We start from the raw sequence: 27,761 nt of genomic DNA on the forward strand, positions 1-27,761 counted from the left end.
GGTGGCCAGGGTAACAGAAGACGCATTTGTCGGCCGCATCTGAAAGACCTCCGTCTCTGGCCCTGACGAGGTGTCGGCTGAGACACCCGTCTCTGGAAGTGGGGACCGGCAGTGCTCGGCTGGAAGTGGGGGCCGGAGAAAGTTGTCGACTTCGGGTCAATGAGTTCAAACTGAGAGGCAGCAGGGACAGTCAACTTGGTGTCACAGAGGTCAGGCTGAGTCTCAACACGAACGGCCAGCATGGATACACAAAGTTCAGGCTGAGAGTAGGCCTGTAAGGCCAGCTTAGATTCACAGGGTTCAAATCTACCTGGACCTCAGGAACAGGAGTCAGCCTCACCGCAGGCTGGGGCAGGAGCCGGATGGACCACCATCTGGTGACCAGACAGGACTGGTTGCAGTTTTTTGGCATCACACTTGTGTGAGCCAATCTTTCTTCTGGAGGACTTCCCAAAAGGTGGCTCCAGGGCAGGGTCAGGCAGGACACCGGCTGGTTCTTTGCAAGCCAACTGGTTCACTGACTGGAGGCTAGCAGCCTGGGTGCAGTCAGGTTCTAGCAGACAGGAGACAGGTGCCTTTGATTCTGGTGGATGACGTCTTGATGGCTTGTCGGATCCCCACAGAATGGTAAATCCTCAGGGATGGATTTAGACCAGAGGCTAGCCCACTTGAGAGCAGGGACTGGCAGGTTGCAGCCAGGCTCAGAACTAGCTGACTGGGATGCAGTTTGGGGACTAGCTGGTGGGGTTGCAGGCAGCTAACTAGCACGACCAAGGCTAGCAGGCTGAGGGCTAGCACGCTGGATGCTAGCAGGCCGAGGTGCTGATGGGGACCTAGCTGACTCTGCTGCCAATAGCCTGTCAAAGTCTGTGATGGGACATCTTCACCCCTCTTATGTGAAGGCAATCATGGAAGCCCTGGTTTTATGTAGTTTATCACCACAGATTTCAGACGCCATAGTTTGTTCCTTTTTTTAGGCGAAATCCTGGATATGTGGAACTCGCTCCGTATTACAGATAAGCTGCACACGCTCCAACCTCCTGCAGATGGTGCAGTGATACTACAGGTCTTTCAGTTAATAAAGGCCATTTGTTCATGTGTTTGTTTTGTTCTTTGCACGTTTTATAATTATTAAACTTCCTCATCTGAGAGTAAGGAAGTCAAGTCCACAGCCAAGTCCATCTATGATGACCTCTTGTTGTTTCTGAGAGAACACACCCTGTCTCCTGTTAAAAGCTGCTCTGTGTGGAACGCAGTAAAACCTGAATATCCTCCCCTCCTTATCAAACAGCGGTTCAAAGTATTTCTCTGCTCCCAACTACTTTTACTGCACACTGTAAATGAAGATAACACACCCTGTGTATTACCTCTCTCAGAGACTGATAAATCTTCCCTCTCTCCCCAACAGCGACCTCTGATCCATCAAGATCATTCTCTGTTCCCTCCCCTTCATTGTGAACAGTTTTGTGTGAAATGTTGGAGCTGAAAAACCTCATTCACTGCAGCGAGTCGACAAGAGCAGACAGTTGTTGTCCGTCAGAGCTCAGACAGTTTCTGTCCAGAGAAAGAGGAACTATTTGACCTTCTCTGTCACTGAGAGGAGAAATGGCACAACGAGGAAACCAGCTGGACCGAGAGAAATGCTGCTGCTCGATCTGTCTAGATCTACTGAAGGATCCGGTGACTACTTCCTGTGGTAACAGCTACTGCATGAACTGTATTAAAGGCCACTGGGATGTAGAAGACGAGAGGAACATCTACAGCTGCCCTCAGTGCAGGCAGACCTTCACACCGAGGCCTGTCCTGCTGAAAAGCACCATGTTAGCAGATTTGGTGGAGGAGCTGAAGAAGACTGGACTCCAAGCTGCTCCTGCTGATCACTGCTATGCTGGACCTGAAGATGTGGCCTGTGATGTCTGCACCAGGAAAACACGGAAAGCCCTCAAGTTCTGTCTGCAGTGTGTGGCCTCTTACTGTGAGGAACACCTGCAGCCTCATCATGATGAAGTTCCATTAAAGGAACACAAGCTGGTGGAGCCCTCCAGAGCTGAGTTCTTACAGTACTCATGTGACATCACACTGGATCCAAACACAGTAAACACACAGCTGTTATTATCTGATGGGAACAGAAAAGTAACAGTAATGAGTGAAGAACAGCCTTATTCCAGTCATCCAGACAGATTCACTGATTACCGGCAGGTCCTGAGTAGAGAGAGTCTGACTGGACGTTGTTACTGGGAGGTGGAGAGGAGAGGAGAAGAAGTTGGCGTAGCAGTCGCATACAAGAATATAAAAAGAGCAGGGATGAAGGAGGAATTGGGATTTGGAAGCAATGACAAATCTTGGGGGTTATATTATCATGACAGATATTATTTTGTTCGGGCTAACGGTGTCCAAATGTTTGTCTCAGGTCCTCGGTCCTCCAGAGTCGGAGTGTACCTGGATCACAGCGCAGGTATTCTGTCCTTCTACAGCATCTCTAAAACCATGACTCTCCTCCACAGAGTGCAGACCACGTTCACTCAGCCTCTCTATGCTGGACTCAGGTTTTATAGTCGCCATGATTCTTGTGTTGGATCCACCGCTGAGTTCTGTGAACTGTAATAGACAGACGTCATTTCAGGGACAGTGGGTTCGATTCTGTGTTTGTTTGTTGCTGAGAGCTGATTGTTGTGGCATTTCCTCCCTGCACACAGATCAGCTGTCAATCAAACATTATGGGCGGTACTTTGACGTCTGCTCATTTGTTGGTGTTGGACTTTGTTAAGGTGGCGCTCCTTCCTGTCTCTTCAGCCACTGCTCATGTTAAACTGCTCTACTGATGCGCATGTTGTCAGGAAGAAGACTAATTCTCATGGACGTGCATTAACGGAGAGACTTCAGAGTGAGGGGGCTGCACATGGACATGCACCCCGAACAGTGGGGGATTTGGCGGCTTGCTCAAGGACAGGAACCAGCTCCAATTCCACACCTGGTCCGGAGCAGGACTTGAACCGGCCACCCTCTGGTTCCCAAGCGAAGTCCCTGCAGACTGAGCTGCTGTCTACCCCGTTTAAGATGATATTATTACATAACGATTGTTTGGTTTGTTTTTGCATACTCCCACTATGGACAACGTGCATCACACAGCCTCATGTGGATGATATGTGAGGATATTTATGAGGTTTAGACAAAACTCTCTTGGTTATTTGTCCCCCTCCTCCCTGTGGGACTGCAGGTGTATCTTTAGGTTGGGTTATGGGCTTTATTTTGTGTTTGGTTTCTATGTTGTCATCAAAAATCTGTCTAATAACATTGGACCAATCATGAAACAGAAATCATAGTGTTTATTTCTCTGTATAAGTAAATATCAGTGTTGGTAGCAGCTTGTGGCCATGATTCACAGTTGATTGGAAGTATTCATGTAAACGTGTCCGAGTTCAAGAGGAGTAATGAGACATATTTGAATGTTTTACAGGATGAGAGAAGAGATTTCGTCTCTATTAAAACGATGAAAAGTATTTTTCTGCCACATTTGTTCTGTAAGAAGAAACAAATGAACAAATAAAACAGAAAGAACGAACGATTGTGTTTCTGTTTGTTTTTTTCTTCCACTAATTTACAGACAAAATTCTTGGTAGGGAGAATTCAGCGGTAGCTGGACATTTGTTGGGACATGTTCCCACCGTCCCTACCCATTTCTACACCCATAATTATGTGTAAATCTTTGTCTTATTTGTCTAATATTTGAGTTCACTCCAAGTTATGTAAATATGCTGCTCTGCTGCCAGCAGCCTGTCAAAGTCTGTGATTGGTCATCTGCTGCGAACTCCGCCCCTTTTACGTGAAGGCAATCATGGAAGCCTCGGGTTTATTTAGTTTAACACCACAGATTTCAGACTGCATAGTTCGTTCCATTTTGTTAGGCTCAGTGAAGCCAGATTACCAAAATTAAACCTGCATATGTGGAACTCGCTCCGTATTACAGAGAAGCTGCACACGCTCCAACCTCCTGCAGATGGTGCAGGAGGTCGAAATACTACAGCTGTGTCTCAATCCACGGGCTGCAGCCTTCGAAGGAGGCGGTCCATGGAGGACGATCCATTCAAAGCCTGCGTAGACGTTAAAGTTGAACTGAAATGAGACGGTCTGGTCTACCCTACCAAATGCTGCTACTGTCGCCTAGCAACAGGTAGCTAGTGGGCTAACTAGCTAGCATAACTAATGTTGCGTAAGTTAACCTAGTATTCTAAAGATAATTTGTTTCAAGGGCCCTTTCATTTTCTTAAATATGTGCAACATTAGCTATTTGATTGAGTTGAAACCAAAAACTTTTACATTTTAAAGTTTGTTCCTCCGCTGTTTAAAAGTCCGGCAATTCGTTTGAATTGGCGGGCAATGCATCTTGGGATACGGTGGCCAGGGCCATCTGAAAGAGCTTTCGAATTGGGACAGCCTTCAACGCGCTTCAGTGACGCAATCGGCCTTCGAAGGCTGCAGCCCCTGGATTTGAACACAGCTTACATGTCTTTCAGTTAATAAAAGCCTTTTGTTCATGTTAAACTTCCTCATCTGAGATTAAGGAAGTCAAGTCCACAATCAAGTCCATCTTTAATGACCTCTTGTTGTTTCTGAGAGAACACACCCTGTCTCCTGGAAAAAGCTGCTCTGTGTGGAACGCAGTACACCTGAAGATCCTCCCCTCCATCACAGTTCGGGCTCAAACCGATCAAAGTATTTCTCTGTTCCCTCCCCGTCACTCATCTGCAGGTATGAGGATGGGTGTGTGCACCTTTGAGCTGAAAATCACTGCAGCAGCTGAACAATGTCAGTTCTCCGTCACTACCCAGTTCTACACCCTTGTATCAAGTAGGCCTAGAATAAAACCCACAAACAAACACAGACTGAATACAGAAACCAGGTTTATTATCACTCTTATGTGTCTCATTGTAGTTGTGCTTCTTCTGTGCTTCTATTTCTGACCACAAGGGGGCAGAAAACCCGTCAGCAGTGGTTTAGCACTGTAAGGAAAAACTTTAACATCACACAGTCATTTAATATTTCAGAATAATTCCAGTATTTAAAAACATGGGTCTTATTTTTACATATTCTGTAAAAGAAACAGCTTCAACATCACGCTCTTCAAAGCCACCAGACTCTATTGATAGAAACAATAATTGAACATCACAGAGCACAGCAGTAGCTGGTATACCGCTGCCTCAATGGGTTAGCTTGTTTCTCTTATAATGTGACTTCGGTGTTTTAAATTGTAAGTTCTGTTAGAACAGAACTTTTGTGTTACACTCAATTACACAAAAAAACCCTCAGTGTTCAAGGCAGAGGGAGAGCAGCAGCTCCTGTGACCTGTGAGGTTAAATCCCTGTTTTTCTGAATGGAGTCTGGTGTGTGTGCAGAGAGCGATGTAACGTCTGTGTGTGGTTAAAACAATCATCTTCCTCTGTAACAAAAAGGTCTATCTCTGTAGGGATCCTTTCTGTCATGTTGTCACACACTTAGAAGAACAATCTGAGCCTGTCAGTGGAAACAACAAGAACTTATAGCGGACGACCTTTGACCCATCAAGGATTATGTTGCAGCCATTACAGCCTGTTTCACTGCTGCAGGATGAACACATCTACTGGAGACAATTCCAAAAGTTTTTGTACCTGTTGCTGTAGTAATAACTTATTTCCTCTACAATCTATACCTTATTTTGTCCGTGACATTCTCAGCTCCAAAAACATGCATCTTAACTTTCTCAGCAACAACCAGGAAAGAACTAAAAGAAGCAGGACGTCGAGGGTGGGCAGCTCTGTGCTGTGTGTGCTGACAGAAACAAAGAATAACATATTAACACAGCCACAGCCCTGCCCTCTGTGCCTCTCTCTCTATCTTAGCTTTACTAACGTACCACAAGATCTACCAGTGTTCAAAATGAAAGACTTAAATACTGTTTAACTCACTCAGTACTGTGTGACAAAGTTTAGCATGAAGCTGTTCAGTTCTACGAATTAAAATCCTTGTAGCTTCTCGCTGCCCTCCATCCTTCCTGATCACAAATGTAGACTGACACGGTTTCATGCACTTTAACATTTTTGAGCGACCCCATGATCGTGGACTTTACCATCACTCAGAAACACACAGCACACTTCAAACTCGTCACACAAACTGCAGGAACACACAGATGGAGTCTGAAGAGGCAGCAGGGCGTCACTCAGCGATCTGCAGGAACACAAACAGCAGGTTATGAAGCTTTTATTTTGTAATAAGGAAGTACAGTCAGATCCTCAGAGTGGGACTCACCACGGCGACCTTGCTGGCTTGTTCGCGGGTTCGAATCCGCAGCTTGTTGACGGTGGTCTCGGCGATGTCGGCTCGCTCCTCCGCGTCGTCCAGCTCGTGTTGGACTTTTCTGAAACGCACCGTGCTGCAGCTCACCTGCTCCTCCTGGTGGACGCACAGAGGAACAACAGCTCTGATTCAATTCTAACCCGCAGGGACTGACTTTATTTTGGGGCAGAGCAAACGCATCATAAACACAACATAGACATATCAACAGCTTTTAAGTTGATATGGAGGATCATTCGTGTGAAGTTTTGTGTCCACCAGATGATTCTAAACATTCACTCTCTCTGAGCTCTGTTTTTGGTCTCCACCATCTCCTAAGGGATCGTTTCCACTATGTTCAACATCTAGTCTTCATGTTTTTTTTGGAGGTTCATTCAGGTTCACTACACGCATCCTCTTTCACGTTCACACTTCAAACACTGGTATTAAAAGAAATAGAGATGATTCAGCTCTGATGTGTGTTTGAGGCCTGTGACAATAACACACTCACAGATGTCTCAGCTTGTCTCTTGTAGCTCTTGACTTTGGTCTGAAGTTTATCGATAAGCTCCTGCATCCTCAGCAGAGTCTTCCTGTCCTCCTCAGTCTGCAGGAACACAGAGAACCAGTAAACCCACAGAACACAGAACCAGCAGAACATGTGTGTGACAGCTGGGTGATGTGAGCGGATCGGACCTGGTACGTCAACTCTTTGCATCTCCTCTCGTAGCGACGGACTCCTTTCTGATACTCCTCGCTCTTCTTCTGCTCCACCATCAGCTCCGTCTGCAGCTCCCTCACCTGCACACACACTCATGTTTACTTCCTGCTTCCTGCCGCCTTGTCAGGTCATATTTCTTTCTGGAGCTTTTACTTTCATCAGCAAAGTGTTAGTGACGTATATCACTCACTCTTGTCTCCAGCTTGTGAAGTTGTTTCTTTCCTCCCTTTAGCGCCATCTGCTCCGTCTCGTCCAGTTTCACCTGCAGCTCTGTCAGACACACAGGAGTGAGCGTCATTTATCAAGAGGAACAGCAGGTAGATTCTCTATCATGTTGTTTTGTACCTTTCACCGTAGACACCATGTTCTTCTTCATCCTCTCCAACATGTTGCTGCTGTCCTGCTCCTTCTTCAGCTCCTCGGCCATGAGAGCCGCCTGGTGCGACACAAGACGATCAGGATCAGAGGATTGCACAGGTTTGAGGTACTTCTACTCTCAACACCAACAGACTGAACAAACTGATTTAGAAGGCTGAGTCTGTTGTGCGCCTGCAGCTTGTCAGACCTGAAGAAGCTGTTCACTATTATGATCACTCTCTCAGTGTTTTAGCATCAGACTCCTCCATCCCTCACTGTTCCACAAAAAGTTTACAAATCTGCCGATATTTTTATAAATCGAACTTCCAAAGAACGACTGAAGTAAAGCATCTGAATACTTCCTCCATCAGAAGCACAGAGTTAAAGTAAATCTACCCTGAAAAATAGACACCAGAGTGTCTGTTCAACTTTTAGAAACAAGGAGATGGATGGTTTTGGATTGGATAAAAGTCAAGGGTCAGAGGTCAGGGGTCAGGACTGACATCAGTGATGGCCTTCTTGGCTTTCTCCTCAGCACTGCGACTCTCCTGCACGGCCTCGTCCACCTCTCCGGTCAGCAGAGACAAATCTGCCTCCAGTTTCCTCTTCTGGTTCGCCAAACCGGCGTTCTACATCACAGGAAACAGACAGCAAATCAATCAATCAAGTATGTCAGTCGTATGTCGATCAATAATCAACGATCAGTTCTTCTAAGTTCTTCTTCTTTTGTAATTTAATTAATCAGTGGACCGATGATTTCTCAATATGGCCGACGATAACTCAACAATTTTTAAAGTAATGCATCCATCAGTTAATCAACCAACCAATCACTCTGTAAGCCACGGAGTCAATCATCCGATCAGTCCATCAATACGTCAGTCGACAACTTAGATCAGTGAATCAATCGATCATTTACAGAGATTTACCAGTTAATCACTGAATCGATCAATTGGTTGATCAGGTGGCCTATCAGGAAGTCGATCAATCAGTCAGTAGATGAACCGATCTGTCATATAGTCTCAGAACATCAATCATTCGTTTTATCAATCAGTCAGTCCATCGATAAGTCGGTCTTTATAATGTGTCCGTGTTCATTGGCTCAATTTAATCAATAAAAACCGGTCTGAACAGACTTGATCATGAACGTCCTGGCAGAGTGTGTTTGTACCTGTGTGGCGAGCAGGTTGGCTCTCTCTGCCACCTCCACCAGCTCGTGCTCGGCCATCTTGCGGACGCGGTCGGTTTGTTCCAGAACTCCACGTAGCTCCTCCTCCTCGGCCGTCATCAGTGTACAACGTCGGTCCAACAGGACGATCTGTTCTCTCAGCTGATTGGCCAACTGGACTTTATCATCCAGCTCCACCTGCTGCTCTTTAACCTATCAGAGGACATAAACATGAGATCATAGCAGAGGAGGAGCCAGTCGTTTAGAAACGACAAAACAGGCAGTCCTGTCTGCTAGCATGTATTTGCTAGCATGTTAGCAAACAGCTGCGAGTAACATCATCATCCCAATTTGTTAATAATGTTCAGACTGTTCAAGTGTTTGCTTTACTTCTGCCGTTTTATTGTCCAGATATGGTTGATCCGAGATGGCAGCCTCTGTGTTTCACTCTCGTGGGATGAACTTTTGAACATTCGATAAATCACCAAAACCTGGACTGCTAAGCTAATTCTAGCTTGTACATTACATCATCAAGGCTTCTAGGCTTGTAATTGTTTGTAGTTTTTAGCAAATTTATCAACCATTGTTACTATCATCACTTCTTTTAATGATAATGACACGCTTAACGACTTATAAACAGTAGCACATCATCTGCAAACTTTCCCTGTAATGTCAGTGGAGTGGACACTCTTCACACTTTAGCTGAGCCTTAATAATTTCCACACAAGTAACACAAACTGGAGAGGTGTCAAAGGTCATCCTTGGCAGAGTCCTCTGGGATTTATTGAAGTGGCTTGTGAGTTTTATGAAGTCTATGTTTCCAAAGAAAGCACAGAAAGGTCATGAACTTCTTCTGCCTCCAGAGAACAAATTCTCCCAGACTTTTCAAACATATCAATGAAAAGTTGATCCAGTGTTCCAGCCTCAGTATGACATCAAGATTATGTTTTAAATTCATGGTTGAACTTTTGGAGGGCTTCTAACTAACTCCATACTCTCCACTGCCCCTTTTTGGTAAACAGTCCGAGAGCACTAATTCTGAAATTTTCACGATACTCAGTGAACCGATCACGACAGCCCGAGAGTATCAGGGACTTCAAACCAAATTGTTCTTAACTGATAATGTTCCTATCGTACGATGAGTTTTGGTAAAAGGAGCCTACCTGTATCTGTAGGTATCGGAGGATCCTCTGGTTCTCGGCTGCCTGTTTGTTGGCGTGTCCCAGCTGAATCTCCATCTCGTTCAGGTCAGACTCCATCTTCTTCCTCAGACGAACCGCCTCGCTGCGACTACGAACCTCCGCCTCCAAACTGGCCTGCGTGGTCTCCAGGGAGCGCTGGTGGCTCCGCCTGGTGGACAGCGCAGGTATTACTACACTCATATGGGTTTAAATTTGGTAGCTCCAGTTGTAAAGAGTTTAACTGGTTTCTAGCTTCCTTTATAGGCATTATACTGGTTTCTAATAGGCTTACATTTGTCACTGGAGTTTGTTATTTGGTACCTGAGGTTGTCAATCTCTTCATCTTTCTCGGCAATCTTGCGCTCAATCTCAGTCCTCATCTGCTGCAGCTCCATCTGGAATCTCAGGGTCTTGCTCTCCTCGTGCTCCAGAGTACCCTGGTTGGTAGAGGTTGGTAAGTGCAGTAGGTTAGTTAACAGTTTAGATAGTTCAAAGGTATCTACTGTAAGTTAGTCAGTTACCTCTGCTTCCTCCAGAGCTGCTCTGATGTCGCTCTTCTCCACATCGAGGATCTTCTTTGTCCTTTCTAGCTCATGGATGGTCTTTCCTCCCAGACTGATCTGATCCGTCAGGTCCAGAATCTCATCTTGGAGAGTTTGGCAAACAAGTCTCAAGTTAACTTCCCCAAATCAAGACTTCCCAAAAACTAAAGACGTCTTTGTGGTGAAAGTTAGGAGGGCAGACAGAGTGAGGGACAAAGTACCTTGCAGGTTCTTGTTTTCTCGTTTCACTGTCTCCAGATGGTCCAGAGCTTCTTCATAGCAGTTCTTCAGTTTGAAGAGCTCGGTGCTCAGACTGCGGGACTCTTTCTGTGACGCCTCCAGGTCCGTCTGACTCTCCTCAAACTTCAGCTTCCAGTCACCCAACAACTGCATCAAACAATAAAATGCAAAAGCAGCGTTCAAACTTGTTTTCTTCCGCATGAAGTTCAGTTGCTACACTTTGTCCGGGCTTATGGTTAGTGGTGCTGGCTGACCTTGTCAAAGTTGCGTTGCTTCTTGTCCAGAGCCAGAGCAGCAGCGTTGGATCGCTCCAATTCAACCACCAAGTCTTCCATCTCTGTCTGCAGACCCAGTTTGGATTTCTCCAGAGACGAACATTTGGCCTGAGACGTCTCCACAGCTTCTTGAGTGGTCTGCAGTTTGACTACTAACTTCTTCCTACACACAGCACCAGAAGAACAACAGTCAGTCACGATGTGTGATGTGATGTGATTATCTCTGACTACAGCTCCATCTATGGCACTGAATGTGAAGAAATACAAAAGCTGACACACATGTTGTGATTAGTAAGTGTTGCTAGGGGCGGAGTTTAAAGAAAGAAGGAATGCAACAGATGCCTAAAACAAACAAACAAACAAACAAACAAACAATTGTTCATCAGTCTTTGCTGGTTTGACTTCTGAAGCTGCAGTAACAGTTAGTTTTAGAATTAGTAGTTGTAAGTATTTCAGAGTATCTTACTTCAGTTCTTCCAGCTCCTCTATCCTCAGCACAGCGTCAGTCTCGTACTTGGCTCTCCACTGAACCACCTGGCTGTTGGCATTAGACAGCGCCCTCTGCAGTTCAGCCTTGGCCTCCTGCTCCTCCTCCAGCTGCTCTTTGAGGAGACTGCAGTCATGACGGGACGACTGCACTGCATGAGCCAGCGCTACACGAGCCTGAAGCACAAACACACAAATGTATTGCTTTAATTCACATACCTGTACTCATCTCTCTGAATATCCCAACATCGTCGTAAGATCTAAATCAATGAGTTAGCATGAAACAGTCCCGCAGTCTGGACGACCAGGAGGGTCAGTATTGAAATGACTGATCAGGGTTAGAAGTGTTACTTTGCTCTCCTCCTCCAGCTGCCTCTTCAGATCCTCCGTGTTTTGGGAAATCCCCGCCTTCGAGCGCTGGAGCTGACCAATCATAGCGTCCCGCTCCTCCAGACGGCGGCTATTCTCAGCTAGAAGAGCATCACAGAGAAGAGGAGGAAGAAAGTCCAGAGTGGGTGAGTGCGAAACAAAGATTAAAGGGTAATTATTTTAAAACCTGGGTCATCTTTTTATAGACGAATAGATGCAAAAAGATTACAGATCCCTACAGAACAGAACACATTTAGAGTAACAATCTGAGCCTGTCAGTGGAAACAACAAGAACTTTTAGTGGACGACCTTTGACCCATCAAGGATTATGTTGCAGCCATCACAGCCTGTTTCACTGCTGCAGGATGAACACATCTACTGGAGTAAGTCCAATAATTCCTTTAGACCCCAAATAGTCAAAATACCAGAATTTCCTTTAAATTGCTTGAATGTGACATCTGTGTGTGTGTGTGTGTGCAGGTGTGTTGTACCAGTCTCTGTGACTGCTCGTGCTTTCTGAGCAGACACTTCAGTCAGTTGTCTCTGCAGCTCCTCTGCTCTGCTCCTGCTTTCATTCAGCTGGTCCTCAAACACCCGGCACATCTTCTCCACAGCTCCCTAAGCACATAAATCAGACTTCATCAGATCATGTTATCAAACACGCAGCCATGCAGACGGTGAATACTGCCCCTGCAGTCCACATGTCGGGCAGGATGAACCCCACATTTCTCCCGAAGGCAGAGCCAATGGTGTATGTATGTGTGTGAATGATGGCAGCCTGGGTGAACACTAACAAGTTCAACGCCACGCTTTGTCTAACATAGGCGGAGTGCTCCTTTAACTTCTGTTGTAAAGCTGGGGAGGTTTTGACCTTGGTCCTGGACAGCTGCTCCATGTTAGTAGCCAGATCATCAGCCTCCAGTCTGAACTCGGCCTTCTCCTTCTCGAGCTTCTGTTTGGCTCTCTGCAGACCGTCGATCTGCTCGCTGAGCTCCGTCACCGTGTCCGAGTGCTTCTTCCTAAGAGTGGCAGCCGTCGCCTCGTGGTGAAGCCCCGCCTCCTCCAGCTCTCGTCGCATCTTCAGGAAGTCTGCCTCCCTCTTCCTGTTTGACATGGAGTTAATCACAATATGTGGTCACAGGGTTCACCACTCTGTTTGGGTGAGCACTCCTTCACATGCTCAGTGTTTTTAAGAAGGAGTTTAACTGATTAAACGTTGTAGTTTACACAAGTCAGTGAAGTGATTGTGAATTTGCAGCATCTCACTGAGGGCCACATCTTCTTCAGTTTAGGACAACAGATTTATCTATAGACGTATCAAACTGGAGAGCTGTTTCTGCTTATTAGACAATCATTGTTGACGTTTTCAATCATGGTGTTGGAGGAAAAGTTTTGATGATGACCTGTTGAGAGCGATCTGAGCAGCAGAGGCTCCTCCTGCCTCCTCCAGTTTCTCTCCGAGGTCCTCCAGCTCTCTGGCGATGTCGTTCCTCTGACGTTCAGCTTTAGTGCGCCAGGCCCGCTCCGCCTCCAGCGCCTCCTCCAGCTCCTCGATACGAGTCTGAGGGAGCAATCACAACACAATCTGTCATCGGCAGCAGCGATGAGGGAAAAATCAGGAGGCTAAACAAGTTCTATTTAGATCAGTCTGACCAACCTGAAGCTCCTTCAGCTTCTTCTGAAGCTGAGCGCTCAGGCTCTGTTCATCCTCCAGCTTAGACTGAATCTGACCCAACTCAAAGTCTTTTCTGTAGAGAGGTATGAGGAGAGACAGAGAGGTATCAGCTTCAAGTTAAAAAGGTAACCGTGTGTTCTAAACGACCTGCTCTGGATTTCTGTCCTTACTTTTTCAGTCTCTCCTCCAGCCCTTCCTTTTGGTTCTCCAGGTCCTTCACTGAGTCCACGGACAGCTTCAGATCTCCCTCCAGCTTTCGTTTGATTCGCTCCAGATCAATCCGAATCTTTTTCTCCTGCTCCAAGGAACTCTCTACCTGCAGGGAACACGGGGGGCGTCAGAACCCAGAGAGGAACTTATAGAGCAGAGCACCTTGGAACCAGGAAAGGACTTTTCCATCCATCCACCAAGAATTAGGGCTCAATCAGCCTGAACACACAGCTGTCAGCAGACTGACCTGATAAATCAGATAGGTTAGCACAAAGACAGCTCTTCCAGTCTTACATTGTCCACCTGCTGCTCCAGCCGAGTCTTCGCCTTGGCCAGCATGTTGACCTTGTCCACCTGTCCCTGAAGGTCATTCAGCGCCTGCTGGTGAGCTTCCTGCAGGGCACCTTTCTCTCTGGTCAGAGAAGCTATCGACTCATCCAGAGCACACATCTCATGGGACAAGTTCTTCACCTGGATTGAAAGAATGAAATAAATGAACTCATCAGTTTCATCCATCCTTAGACCGAGCTCTCAGCCTAAACAAGACGGCAAAGAACGAGAAACCCTGCAGTGAAATATGGTTTGATGTTGACCTTGTTCTCCACTCCGTGTCGTTCTTTCTCCACTTTAGCCAGGGTCATCTCGATGTCGTCCACGTCCCTCTTCAGGGCTACCACCTCCTCCTCAAGCTGACGTTTCTTGGACGTCAGGGTGGCGCTCACCTCCTCCTCGTCCTCCAGGCGTTCCTGCATCTCCTTCAGCTTTGACTCCAGAGAGATTTTGGACTGAATCAGCTGGTTGCAGCGATCCTCTGCATCTGTCAGGTTGTCCTGCTCCTGGAGGATTCAGTTTGGTGAAGAACATAACAAATCTTAGCTTTGTTAAAGATCATGTTCTAAATAAATGAAAACATTAGATCATAAAAACCATTGTTGAAAAGTGCTTTATGTCTGATAGTTATCAGTTGCAATGAGTGCATTTACAGATCAGAGACACAGACACAGTCTGCATGTTACTCACGGTGTAACTTGGTTCAAACTTTCACACATGGAGGATTCTTCTTTCACGTTTCAGTTTGACTTACCGCTTGAAGCTGCAGAGTCAGATCGTTTTTCTCCTGAACCAGAACCACCTGCCGCTCCTCCGCTTCCAGACGCTTCGCCTCTGACCTGATGGAGAAACAACAAACCAAAGTCACAGACAGAAGCAAAACCTGAACAGCAAGCTGGTGATACAGATTCATGTATCTGAACCCTTCAGGAGCCGGTGGAGGAGACAGAGAGGTCAACAGACCTGTCAAACGCCTCCTTTAACTTTCTGAATTCTTCATGGAGGGCAGCCAGCTCTTTCTCCACCTGGGCGCTCCTGAGAAGTGGGCGGAGCTTATAGAACAGCATCATCCATGGCCACGTCCTCACGGAGAAGAAGGCTCTGAGGTTGAACTGGATCACCATCCCAGCATCCCTAAAAGCAAGAATTAAAGACTCGTTTTCGTTCACCTACACCTTTGCTGTTCTTTTTTATGTTCCCATTCACTCCAGTGATGGTCGTCATACTGACCTCTGCAGCATCATCTTCTGTCGTTCCATCCTCATCAGCTTCCCTCTGGACATGGCCTGAACGATGGTGAGGATCTGAGACAGTCGGGCGTCCCTCATGTCCTCCAGCTGACCCAGCAGACCTGCCTTAAAAAACACCTGAGAGGAAAAAGACAAAGAATCTTAAACTGTTTAATCTGCATCTTCTTTCCAACATATCTTTGCAACATACAGAAACCTCTGTCTGCACCTTAGAGTGTCCGAACTTGTACTGGGTGTGGTCGATGTCCAGAGAGCCCAGCAGTTTCTCCACAGCCTTCCTGCTGTCCACAAACGAATCCTCTGGGATGGCATTAGGATTCAGGATGCGATAACTGAGGACAAAAAGAACAGGTGGATTATTGAAGAAAATCTGCACAACTGTGTCTCAGCCCACGCTGGTTAGTAAAACATGTGAAACTTCATGTTGTGTTCCCGTGTGCGGTTCAGTTTGGGACTGACCGTTGTTTGAACTCTGCGTACAGGATCCGGTTTGGAAAGCCCTTCCTGCAAATCCTGATCCCCTCCAGGACCCCGTTACACCTCAGCTGGTGGAGAACCAGGAAGGGATCCATCACACCTGGAAAGCACAAACAGACCCGAGACTCTTTCTGCTGTCCTTCAGCTTCATGCAACACAGTGGCTATACCCATTTCTTCTGTATTTCTGTGATGATCATAACAGCTACATGGGGCCAGGTTACAGACTGCAGGTGTTGTTTGGTTACCTGGATTCTTGCTCTCGTTGGGGATGATGCAGCGGACAAAGTGAGGCTGGGTGCTGCGGAGGTTCGCCATCAGCTTGTTTAGATTCTCCTGTATTCAAACACACAACAGCGTGTCAAGTGTCAGTCTTATTCAGTGTCAGAGTCTTGGTGTATATCAGTTTGTCAAGGTGGCTTTTTTAATCGGTGTACAGGTATGAAGATCTCACCTTGTGTAACTGTGAAACCGTCTGGAAGGAAGCTGCCTTCCTCTTCCTGTGTTTGGTTTCAGCCTTTGGATCACCAGCTGAAATACAGCACAAACCATCCACACGCTGTCACCAGATTCTCTTGTTTTTCTTTCTTCCTGCAGCACTGCTTTTTCAGTGACTGTTTGTCTACTTACCCATCTCAGAGCTGATGTAGTTTTCAAATAGTCCTGCCATTAGTCTGTTGGAGGATTTCTGGAACAGAACCACCACCGTCTCATTCAGAGGATCTCTGTTCTTGTCCAGCCAGCCTGTGATGTTGTACGGCACCTACAGTGAGATACGCAAACAGAAGAACATTATGAATTCATGTTTTCACACTCCACTTAATCAAAGTGACATCAACCTAACAACACAAAGAAAAGTGAGATCATTTAGTCTCTTTTGTGTCAGTCAGCAGTTATCTCAGCAATAGCATGTTGCGGAGTTCCCCAAGGCTCCTTCCTTGGGCTCCTTCGTTTCAAGATCTATTTAATTAAACATGCACATCAGTTTATGCGGATGACTCAAAGATTTACACACTGACTGGCTGTGATTCCAAAAATACTATCATCACATGTGATGCCGAAGATAAAACAGAGATAGACGAGCTAGAATCACGTCTACAGGAATCACAAATTTAGTCACTCGACCCAAAAGGTTCCTGCTCTTGGGGTACTAAGTACTAAAGTACTAAATCAGAAATAACCATTAAATAGTGATTTATTGTTTAATTTCTTCACAGCTTGAGTCTCTGATTGGGGACAACCAAGTAGTGCCTAAATGAGTAAAGACACTCCAACATGAGCAACACAGGATGTGAGCATATACCTACCACTCCTGCATAGTGAACCACCTCAAAGTGTGTCTCATATTTGCGCTTCTTGTCCAGACGAGGACGCTGGAAGTTGGGCGACTTCCCCAGATGGTTATCGTAGAGTTTGGTTTTAAAGCTCTGGTCCGTGGCCTTGGGGAACATACACTCCTCCTCCATGATGGACAAAATGCCCATGGGCTGAAAAAAACCCACACTGTTTAATATATGTATTTCTTATATCAATATTATTATCGTTACTACATTGTTTCTCATCTCACCACCAGTGAAGTGACAAACAATTGTAAAAGCACAAACACACCCTCTCTATGAGGTCAATGCAGGCCTGTAAGTCCAAACCGAAGTCTATGAAGGTCCACTCGATCCCCTCAGTCTTGTACTCCTCCTGCTCCAGGATGAACATGTGGTGGTTGAAATATTGCTGCAGCTTCTCGTTGGTGAAGTTGATGCACAGCTGCTCAAAGTTATTGAACTGCAGACAGAAATACAAAGACACATTGACACATTTATAGTTGAGTATCACAAGCAGATTTATGGAGCCATTTCCCCGAGTAACCTCTCAGTTTGACCTCAATGACCTTCAGCTTAGATAATACATTTAAATTCTTCCCGCGTTTAGTTTTAGTTTAGCTTAGCATCATCACAACTGAAGCTAACATACATCCTTGTGAAGGTACAAGGGAGCTAGGTGTGAAAGCGTGATATGTTTTTCTCCTCTTTACCTCAAAGATCTCGAAGCCGGCGATGTCGAGGACTCCGATGAAGTATTGACGAGGCAGAGCGGTGTATAAGGACGAGTTGATACGACTCACCAACCACTTAAACATGCGGTCATAGGTGGCTTTGGCCAGAGCCGCCACTGCATAGTTGACCTACACACACATTAAAAGGCAAGTTAGGTAAATGGGTAGTAAAGATGCATTTTTTAAATAGCTGTTAGTATGCAGACAGAAGAGAAAAAATGACTATGAGTGATTGATTGATCAGTTACCTGTTCGACAGTCTGTCCTTTAACGATGTACTCGTTTCCCACTTTGACGCGGGGGTTCAGCAGGCCTTTCAGCAGGTCGGCAGAGCTGATGCCCATCAGATAGGCTGCCTTATCCACACCTTAACACACACAGCACAATTGATTTCATCATCCATTCATGACCATTAAACCCACTTAGATTCAATGATCATGTATGTGCACCTTGTTGGGTATTATACGTTACTCCAGCCACAGTACATTTAATTTTTCCTGGAGCACTATTGAACACCCGACCTTGTTTGACCTTGCAGTAATTCAGCTACACAAAGCAACTACAGCTCCAATGATTAGAGATCTTAGTGTCTTACTCTCGGTGCCGTCGGCCTCGGCCTGCTCCTCTCTCTGCTTCTTCTTGAACTTCATGTTACCAAAGTGCATGATGGCACCAACGATCTTATAGCAGCCGTACTTCTCCTCTGGAGTGAAGCCCAGCGTGTCCATGGCATGCTACACACACACACACACACACACACACACACACACACACACACACACACAAACATACCAACAGAGAGTGTTGTTTATTCTTCATCAGAGCACAGTGTGGACTGTGAGGGGTGTTTCTTACATCTGTGAGCTTCAGCTCCTCTCCATCGTTGATGCCTGCCACCTTGGTCTCACCCTGACAGCAGAAGTGGTAGTCGTAGGGGTTGGTGGTGACCAACAGCATGTCTGCAACACAGGATAACCGCGTTGTTTACAGCGTTAATATTTCTTTATTGTCATCATTAAACCGGAGAGCGGACAGGTTATGATCTGTATAATTTACCACATGGAATAAATTCTGTTAATTCCTTATGCAGAATCATCCATTTCAGAATAAAATAATTCACATTATTTCAGAATAATTATTGATGCATGAATGTGTTTATCACTTTAATGTTACAGCTGGTAAAGGTGGAGCTCATCATAATGACTTTTTATACTTCATATTGAGCATCAATAAAGTTTGAGAGACATTAAGGACTTTGGCTGTCAGATAAATGTAATGTAGTTTAAAGTACAATACAATACAATATCTCCTTTTGGTATTAGAATTGTAAAGTAGCATAAAATGGAAATAATAAAGTAGACAACAAATAAAGTACTGAAGTACCGCACTTCAGATAATCACGGGTCATCTCGGACGCTGTCCTCGAATTAGCGAAACAGCGCCCCCTTGGTTAAGCGTCCACTATATGTGGTCAAACACGGTACTGCAGTCTTACAGTCAAGCCATCAGTGTCTGAGTCTGCGCAGGCGTAACCAGGTGAAGATGGAGTTCTTTCATTTAACAGTCAGGTGCGGTCACTAGCATGGGAACTGAATGGGAAAACGCCTCTGTAATAATCGGAGACGTTTGTCAAACTCTGGCTTCAAGTCAAACAGTTGAAAGTTAACGTTAGCATCACTGATATGTAGTTAGCTTGTTTGCCAGTGTTGCTAATGGTAGCAGTTTCCTAATGAAGGGATCAACAAACAAGCCAAGTTAGCATCACAGCTTCAGTGGGACTTGGATATGGACCAGCCTTCATGAAGGACAGAAATAACATCTGTCTGCTGGTATCTAACTGCCCAACTTTCAGTGTAAATTTTGATTTAAGCACGTTATGTCCTCTGCTGCAGCTTGCGGTTGTTTATTGAAAGCACTTATACCACCCTGTAAACATCCTAGTCTTCAAGTAAAAGCACTGCAATCGAAACATTAACATTTTCACATTATAAAATGATATATCATAGAAATGTACTTAAAATGTCAAAATAAAAGAAAAAAAGTATTTTACTGTTGTATATAATCTCTCTGAATTAATGTTACTGCTGCAGTTATGTGTCGGCTATGTTACATGTTCCTGCTGAAGAAGTTTAAGGTGGAGTTTATTTTATAATTCAATCACATTTACCAGTTAATCCAAGAGGGGCTTTAAATAGTTTAGTTAAGAAGCGGAACACATAAAGGAATAATTAATCCACCTGTTTAACATATATATTCACCTTTACAACATTTTGAGAGTCATGGTAACTAACAGAAGAATTTGCATAAAATAAACAAATACCATTAAAGTTCAGACACATCAAAATAATATTTAAGTTCGAGGTTGCTTTCCATCACAGCTGCTTTGTTTTGGGAGCAGGTCCAGTTTTTGTTCTTCTGTTTCTGTGGATTTTGTTGAAGTGTGTTCTCTGATGATCTCTGTGGTAAAATCAGTGCTTTGACAAATGGAGTCTGGTGGCTTGGGGGAGGTGTGGCTGATGAGCTCTTTGTTTTGGTCTAAGATGCTTGTGTTTCTAAATGTCCTTTCAAATCTTCACTGACATGTTTACCACATAACTCATCCTGAAGAGCTCTTCTAGATTTGATCAAATAAATGGCATTTGTCAATGTCCACATTTGTTGTTTCGGGTTTTAACAAATCATAAAAAAAATAGTCCAATAATTAAAAAACTAAATATTTTAGAACCTGCAACTGTAATCTGGGTGGAGTTACCTTGTTCTGGCTTGTGATTGGACAGGTTGTAAGAGTGGGTGGGGTTACCTTGTTCTGGCTTGTGATTGGACAGGTTGTAAGAGTGGGTGGGGTTACCTTGTAATTCTGGCCCATGATTGGACAGGTTGTAAGAGTGGGTGGGGTCACCTTGTTCTGGCTTGTGATTGGACAGGTTTTAAGAGTGGGTGGGGTCACCTTGTTCTGGCTTGTGATTGGACAGGTTTTAAGAGTGGGTGGGGTTACTTTGTAGTTCTGGTTTGTCATTGGACAGGTTGTAAGAGTGGGTGGGGTTACCTTGCAGTTCTGGCTTGTGATTGGACAGGTTTTAAGAGTGGGTGGGGTTACTTTGTAGTTCTGGTTTGTCATTGGACAGGTTGTAAGAGTGGGTGGGGTTACCTTGTAGTTCTGGCTTGTGATTGGACAGGTTGTAAGAGTGGGTGGGGTTACCTTGTAGTTCTGGTTTGTCATTGGACAGGTTGTAAGAGTGGGTGGGGTTACCTTGTTCTGGCTTGTGATTGGACAGGTTGTAAGAGTGGGTGGGGTTACCTTGTAATTCTGGCCCATGATTGGACAGGTTGTAAGAGTGGGTGGGGTTACCTTGTTCTGGCTTGTGATTGGACAGGTTTTAAGAGTGGGTGGGGTTACTTTGTAGTTCTGGTTTGTCATTGGACAGGTTGTAAGAGTGGGTGGGGTTACCTTGTTCTGGCTTGTGATTGGACAGGTTGTAAGAGTGGGTGGGGTTACCTTGTAGTTCTGGTTTGTCATTGGACAGGTTGTAAGAGTGGGTGGGGTTACCTTGTAGTTCTGGCTTGTGATTGGACAGGTTGTAAGAGTGGGTGGGGTTACCTTGCAGTTCTGGTTTGTCATTGGACAGGTTGTAAGAGTGGGTGGGGTTACCTTGTAGTTCTGGTTTGTCATTGGACAGGTTGTAAGAGTGGGTGGGGTCACCTTGTTCTGGCTTGTGATTGGACAGGTTTTAAGAGTGGGTGGGGTTACTTTGTAGTTCTGGTTTGTCATTGGACAGGTTGTAAGAGTGGGTGGGGTTACCTTGTTCTGGCTTGTGATTGGACAGGTTTTAAGAGTGGGTGGGGTTACTTTGTAGTTCTGGTTTGTCATTGGACAGGTTGTAAGAGTGGGTGGGGTTACCTTGTAGTTCTGGTTTGTCATTGGACAGGTTGTAAGAGTGGGTGGGGTTACCTTGTAGTTCTGGCTTGTGATTGGACAGGATCTGGTAGTAGATGTGGTAGCTTCTCTCTTCGGGCTGCTGGAACACAACTCTGGACTTTTCTAGAAGATCTGATAAAACACACATGAACACATCCTCTGGTGTACTTCAGCACTGTATTAGTCCTTAATACAAAAGAGTCAGAAGGAGTTACGCTGGAACAGAGAACCACTGACATTTAAACACTTTACTGAGACCAACTTAAAGTGGTACTGTCATATGAAATCTGATGACTGTGACTCACAGATGTCGATGTCAGCAGACGCCAGCCTTCCTGTCGGCCCAAAGTGAATCCTGATGAACTTCCCCTGAGACACACAAACACAGCTCAGCTCTGTATACGTTTTTACAACACAACACTTTCACTCAGCTTCAGTATTTATTGCCATAATAAAAAACTTCATCAAACTCAAACTCACAAAGCGAGAGGAGTTGTCGTTGCGGATGGTTTTGGCGTTGCCGAACGCCTCCATGGCTGGATTAGCTTCAATGATCTGATCCTCTAAAGATCCCTGAACACGAAGACACAGAATGAGGTGATAACATGTCAACACAAAAATAGTCCTATTGTCTGATTTATATACCACAGTGAAGCTTGTTATCAAATATACAGCCACACGGTCCCACTAAGAATGAACAGAAAAGAAGAGTTGAGAGAACGTACTCCCTTCTTCACGTTTTCCCCCAGAGCAGCGATGATGGCGAAGTACTGAATCACCCTCTTGGTGTTGACAGTTTTTCCTGCACCTGATTCACCGCTGACAGAAACACACAGCAGGCAGACGGATTAACATTACAGTACAAAAGAGGACACATACTGTACACAGTGTTTTTGTTTGAAGGAGAACAGGGAAAATATACGTTCATGTCATGCAGGTAGTTAAGTCAGATTGAATACTGCAGATGCTCTTTTTTAAAGTGTATCAAGGACGTATTTATATCTTGCATGTTATAATTATCAGAGAGGTTTTTCAGTCCTTTACTAAAGTACAAGTACTTTTATCACATTATGAAAGTACTCCACTATAAACTACAGTTTGTTCTCAGACAAATGTAGTGCAGTAAGAAAACAAGTATTCATAATGTGTTTGCCTCTGAGATTTAGAGCAGTAGATGCACAATGTTTAATAAATGATAATACTCAAGTAATATGTTGAACTTACTGTACTTCACTCATAATCAGCTTTTGTCATATGAAACGATGGTTCCATAAATATTTGTGAGTATGAAATGAAAGCTGTGTTATCTTAGAGCAGCTGTGTGTGTGGCTTACGTGATCAGCATGGACTGGTTCTCTCGATCTGTGGAGGAAAAACAGAGCGGCTAAAAGAGGAACAGCACAACTCAGATAACGGAGAGTCACCTCTGTTTCATTGTAAATGTTTACTCATCAATATAAAATGTAATCAGTGCAATTAAAAGATTTGATGCAACTTTGGACTGTTTACAATTTAATGCTGACATTCAAATAGGGCCCTAAAAGAAAGTACCTGTACCTGCACTGTAGCTCCGAGTTATTAAATAATGAATGGAGCATGAAATAAAGTGTTGATGTAGATTAAATTAATTATACAATCAAAATGAAATAATGAAATAACTTGAAGAGATTTGTTTATTTTACTTTCTGTAAAAGAAGTAAAATTTGACTTCTTCCTGGAAGTGCATTGGTAGTGACCAGTCAACAAATCATTTGACTGTATAAAGACTTGTAGCATGGTTAGCCAGTTAGCTGTAGCTCTACAGGAGGTCAGAGGTCACAGGCGACTCACTCTGCAGCAGGTCAGTGTAGGCGTTGTCAGCGATGGAGTAGATGTGGGGCGGTGTGTCTAAACGACGCCTCCCTTTGTAGACCGTCACCACCTCGGTGGAGTAGACCGGCAGCCATTTGTAGGGATTCACGGTCACACAGAACAGACCAGAGTAGGTCTGACACACAGAGACACAGGGAGACATGAATGCACAGAGAGAAGCAGGAAACAGAACGTAGACGCCTTTGTCTTTGAAACATGTGACTCATTTCAGTCTCACAGGAGATTTTCTGTCCTAAAGGGGAGCTGATGTGAGCCTCTCGTGGATGCATTCTGTATAGTTTGTAAATGTAATGAAAACAAACAACGCGTGGGAGATTCAGGAATGTTGTGCTCGTGTACTTTAGAGCGCGACCTGCTGGACAAAGGACCTAAGTGATCCCTACAGAGATAGAGCCTTTTGTTAAAGAGGAAGAAAGCACTTTATCAGCCGCCATATTGGAACCAGCGAATATTTTACACAAAATGTGATGAACACGCACATAGATCATCCACATGCTGTATCTCCTCCTCAGGTTGAAGAGGACGGAAGCCTCGTTTAGGTGAGTCAACATGGCCATGTCCTCCATCATGTCAAACTTGGGAGGGTTCATCGGTTGGAGGTCTTCTTCTTTAACTATCAGAAACTGAAACACACACAGACACACACAGACACACACACACACACACACACACGCACACACACACACACACACACACACACGCACACACACACGCACACACACACACACACACACACACACACACACACACACACAGTGTAACATACAGCAGAGGTTAAGGTACTAAACTCTGTCATGCCAAACATCTGTGCATTATGTTGAATTATGTTGGTCAAGCAGCCTTACGCTACATCCCACGTTTCTTTGCTCTGATTGGTTGACGCATTTTGGTCCACCCTCTTTTCCATTAGTGAATTGGACAATGCCACGGTATATTTATTCTTTATTTATTTAAACTCAAATATAATTGGCCCAATAAATCAAGCATTGGTCCGACTAAAGTACAAATAAACTTTTACTTTGACAGTCATGACTGCTTCCTCCTCCTTCACTGGATGTGCGGTCCTCCAGAAAACTGAGTATACTACCCCCCTTTGGCCGAAACTCCCGACTTCACCAGGTAGCCAACAAACGTATAGTATTTTAAACAGCCTAACTGAGATGAGCTAACAGGCTAACTGACCCGGCCATCCTTGGTCTCCACAGTGGTCTTGTCTCCGTTCAGCTCTCTAACCTCCACCTCGATGTAAGCTTCAGCTTCATCAGGCAGCCAGACGCGCTTCGTACCTGAGAGGATCGGGTGAATCACTTAGTCAGTCGTTCTGAGTGTAAACAGAACCATCCAGATCAACAGAGGTGTAAAAGCAGGTGAACAGACCGTCAAAAGCCTGCGCCTTGGCAGCTAGCTGCTCCAAGTTGGTGAGTCGAAGGTAGCGACCGGCTTCTCCAAACTCCGCCATGTCCAGGAACCGAGACATCTGCACACAAGAGACACACAAGAACACACAACCTTTAGAACACACAGAGACACACACAGAGACACACAACCTTTAGAACACACAGAGACACACACAGAGACACACAACCTGTAGAACATACAGAGACACACAACCTGTAGAACACACAGAGACAAACAACCTGTAGAACACACAGAGACACACAACCTGTAGAACACACAGAGACACACAACCTTTAGAACACACAGAGACACACAACCTGTAGAACACACAGAGACACACAACCTTTAGAACACACAGAGACACACAACCTTTAGAACACACGGCTGCACAGTAAATTCCAGTTATTCCAAATATTTGTTTATGCATCAAACGTAAAATCGTTATAGCAACAATGAACACGTACTCACAGTTTTCTCACATCGTGCAGGCTAAGGACGTTAGCATAGCATCACAGTGTGTATAATAAGCAGCCCGAACACAGTGTGTGAGTGTGTGTCTGTTAATGTCACACTTACAGCTCACAGCAGAAACAGACACGTTTACGTTTTCACGTCGCAGCAGCTTCTTTATATGTCTGTGATTTCTCTGTAAGACGGCACACTGGACGTTACTGTTGTTAGCCAGATGTCATTACAATGCGGGCTACAGGACTCGTTGTTAGAAAGAGGGGACTGAGTTATGAACATGTGTTTGCATTGGAAAACCAGGAAGTGAGCGTTTAAAGCAGCGTACAGCTTCTTAAACCTGAAGCTGTCGGCGCTGCAGAGAGCGTGCTGCAGGACTGCAGGACTGCAGGAGTGTTACTGAGCTGCATTAAACTAAAGTGTGCGTCTTCTTGCTAACAAGGAAACATGTGAGCCAGTGCACCGAGGTGTTTTTAATGGAGCTCTATGGCACAGAATAAAATACACACCAGCGTTGCTTCACACATTTGAGTGGATCCATTCACCGCTGGTGTGAACTGCTCTGTGAACTTTAAGCTGGCTGTGTTAGTGAAGTCCAAAGACCCAAACTAACCTATGATGTCAGCAAAGTGAAATGGCAGCCAGTTTCCGAGTACATGTGGCTAACCTCGTGGCATTACTCAGGATTTCAGACAGAGCGTTCAGCTGCCACAGCAGCTCAAGAGGATCCGCTTGAAAAGCTCCGGCCTCTCCCTGTATTATTCTCCGTCCCTGCCTGAGCTGAGACACTTTAAATATGTTTTATTGTCACACACGATTTTCATCCGTCCTCGTCACAAGGCAGACATGTTAACACCTGTTCCTAACAGTCGCCGACGTAGAGAGGAGGGTGAGGCACAATATTTGTTTGAATATCGGGGAACGGAGGATGTTTACAGACCGTCTCTGTGAGGCTTTGTTCCTGTCTATGTTAAAATCTGTTCTGTTTTGCCAGTGACAGATTTGCTGCTGTCTTGGCCACGGCAGAAATAGTTGGGTAGAGAATAACAAAACAGAGGTTGTGGTGGAAATCTAAACCAAACACATCCGACCAATCAAACAGCAGCGATCGTCAGATTGAAGTATTTCTGACATCGACCGTCCAACGAGATCTTCTGTAACAGTAACAGAACAATCGATTCTGTCATTTCGATTCTAGATTCAGGACGATGAAAAAATCGTCTTTACTTTGTGTAATTACAATATTGAAGTAGGGCTGCAACTAACGATTATTTTTGGAATCAATTAATCTTATGATCAATTGTTAAGTCTGTAAAGGAGGTAAAAATGCTCCTCACGAATTCCCAGAACCAGAAGTGTCTTTCTGTTTTAGCGATTAATCTTCTTTCCATTGGTTGATCGATTAATCGTTGCAGCTTTAATCTGCCGTACCTTTGCAGAGTTAAATCTGTTCAGCGCACAGTCCAAGTAGCAAAGGCCTGTTCTCGTTCCATCTCAGTTATCATAAATCATAATTATCATACTCATAAATCAGCGTTGGTTTCAGACTCAGAAATGTTCTCAGTCTCGTGCTGGCAGGCGGCAGGCGCTTCGGTTAGTTTGATTTTGGAGAGGACCATATACAATAACTTAAAAAGACGGGAGCACAATATTTAAATTTCACTTTAGTTTTTGTTTCGTTTGTAACATTTAATCTGAATTGATGCAAAAGGCAGAAGCTAAACGATTAGTTAATCTGCAGCTCTTTGGGACCCTCTGCTGGTTGGTCATTCAGCCTGAAAGGACTCTGTAAACCTGTAGACCAGGTCAGAAATGTTCATTTGTGTTGTAAAGTTTGTGATCGGAAGATGTTTTTTCTTTACTTAATGCAGAATAATTGATACAATGCTGAATTTACATCTCTTTATATGACCTGCAGCATATCCACCACCTCTGATCTGACCGCACAGACTGTAACACTGTTGTGACCTGAGTCCAGGGACGAGTACTCACCGTGCCCGGCTGGTCTGGTCTGGAGCTCATGGTGGATGTCGTTTTGCTGGTGTTGTTGTCGGAGCGTAGTTTGTGAGGATGAGCAGAAGAACAGAATAAGTTCTCCCTCAGAGCATCACTTCACTTTATCACCTCCCTGTGAAGGTCACCGCATCATGTGACCTCCTCGGCTGCAGCTGATTGGTCGGGCTGGTCCTGCTGGACGGTCATAAAAGGCGTGCTGTGGTCAGGATGGAATCCCAGAATGAAGCAGAAGTAAAGCTCCCTCCTCATCCCTCTCTTCTCTCTGACTGGCTCAGTGTGAGCGTCTATCTATGGAAAGTGACTGTGCAGGTCTCACTGCTGTCTGTGTCTATGTGCCTGTCTGTCTCTACGTGGATCCATCCATCCGTCCATCCATCCGTCCATCCATCCCTCAGACCATAATCTCTCTTTTTTCTCTTCTTCTTAAATAATAGGTGCAGTTTATTCTGACTTATTTTAGG

At 44.9% G+C, this 27,761-nt stretch overlaps 1 protein-coding gene across 1 annotated transcript; it reads right to left on the reverse strand.

The window, feature by feature from the left end:
- Positions 1-4,903: 4,903 nt before the first annotated feature.
- Positions 4,904-27,342, reverse strand: LOC138589178 (myosin-7B-like). Its single transcript, XM_069659357.1, has 46 exons — positions 27,277-27,342; positions 24,799-24,898; positions 24,604-24,707; positions 23,901-24,044; positions 23,380-23,536; positions 22,884-22,911; positions 22,275-22,368; positions 22,030-22,122; positions 21,855-21,918; positions 21,583-21,681; positions 18,489-18,592; positions 18,229-18,367; positions 17,882-18,000; positions 17,613-17,762; positions 17,192-17,362; positions 16,891-17,070; positions 16,214-16,346; positions 16,038-16,114; positions 15,832-15,919; positions 15,567-15,684; positions 15,316-15,439; positions 15,088-15,224; positions 14,821-14,991; positions 14,612-14,696; positions 14,121-14,363; positions 13,822-13,998; positions 13,488-13,633; positions 13,300-13,390; positions 13,046-13,203; positions 12,514-12,745; positions 12,134-12,260; positions 11,625-11,743; positions 11,254-11,450; positions 10,767-10,950; positions 10,494-10,659; positions 10,252-10,376; positions 10,052-10,167; positions 9,713-9,899; positions 8,553-8,762; positions 7,888-8,013; positions 7,373-7,463; positions 7,218-7,297; positions 7,003-7,107; positions 6,818-6,913; positions 6,283-6,426; positions 4,904-6,201 (listed from the first exon to the last, which is right to left on the reverse strand). Exons 1-46 carry the CDS (start codon positions 27,304-27,306, stop codon positions 6,190-6,192), a joined length of 5,841 nt encoding a protein of 1,946 aa, XP_069515458.1. The 5' UTR covers positions 27,307-27,342; the 3' UTR covers positions 4,904-6,189.
- Between the last annotated feature and the right edge of the window lie 419 nt (positions 27,343-27,761).

Source organism: Semicossyphus pulcher, unplaced genomic scaffold, assembly GCF_022749685.1.
Source record: "Semicossyphus pulcher isolate SPU_LCO1_2020_fin unplaced genomic scaffold, fSemPul1.0.p SCAF_13, whole genome shotgun sequence".
NCBI classification, from domain to species: Eukaryota; Metazoa; Chordata; class Actinopteri; order Labriformes; family Labridae; genus Semicossyphus; species Semicossyphus pulcher.

Coding starts and splice junctions, on each gene's coding strand:
- LOC138589178 (XM_069659357.1), bottom strand. CDS start 27,306: ATGAGCTCCAGACCAGACCAGCCGGGCACG. Junction 21,682..21,854: donor GTCTGCTGACATCGACATCT/GTGAGTCACAGT, acceptor GTGTTTTATCAG/ATCTTCTAGAAAAGTCCAGA. Junction 10,377..10,493: donor AGAAAACAAGAACCTGCAAG/GTACTTTGTCCC, acceptor AAACTCTCCAAG/ATGAGATTCTGGACCTGACG.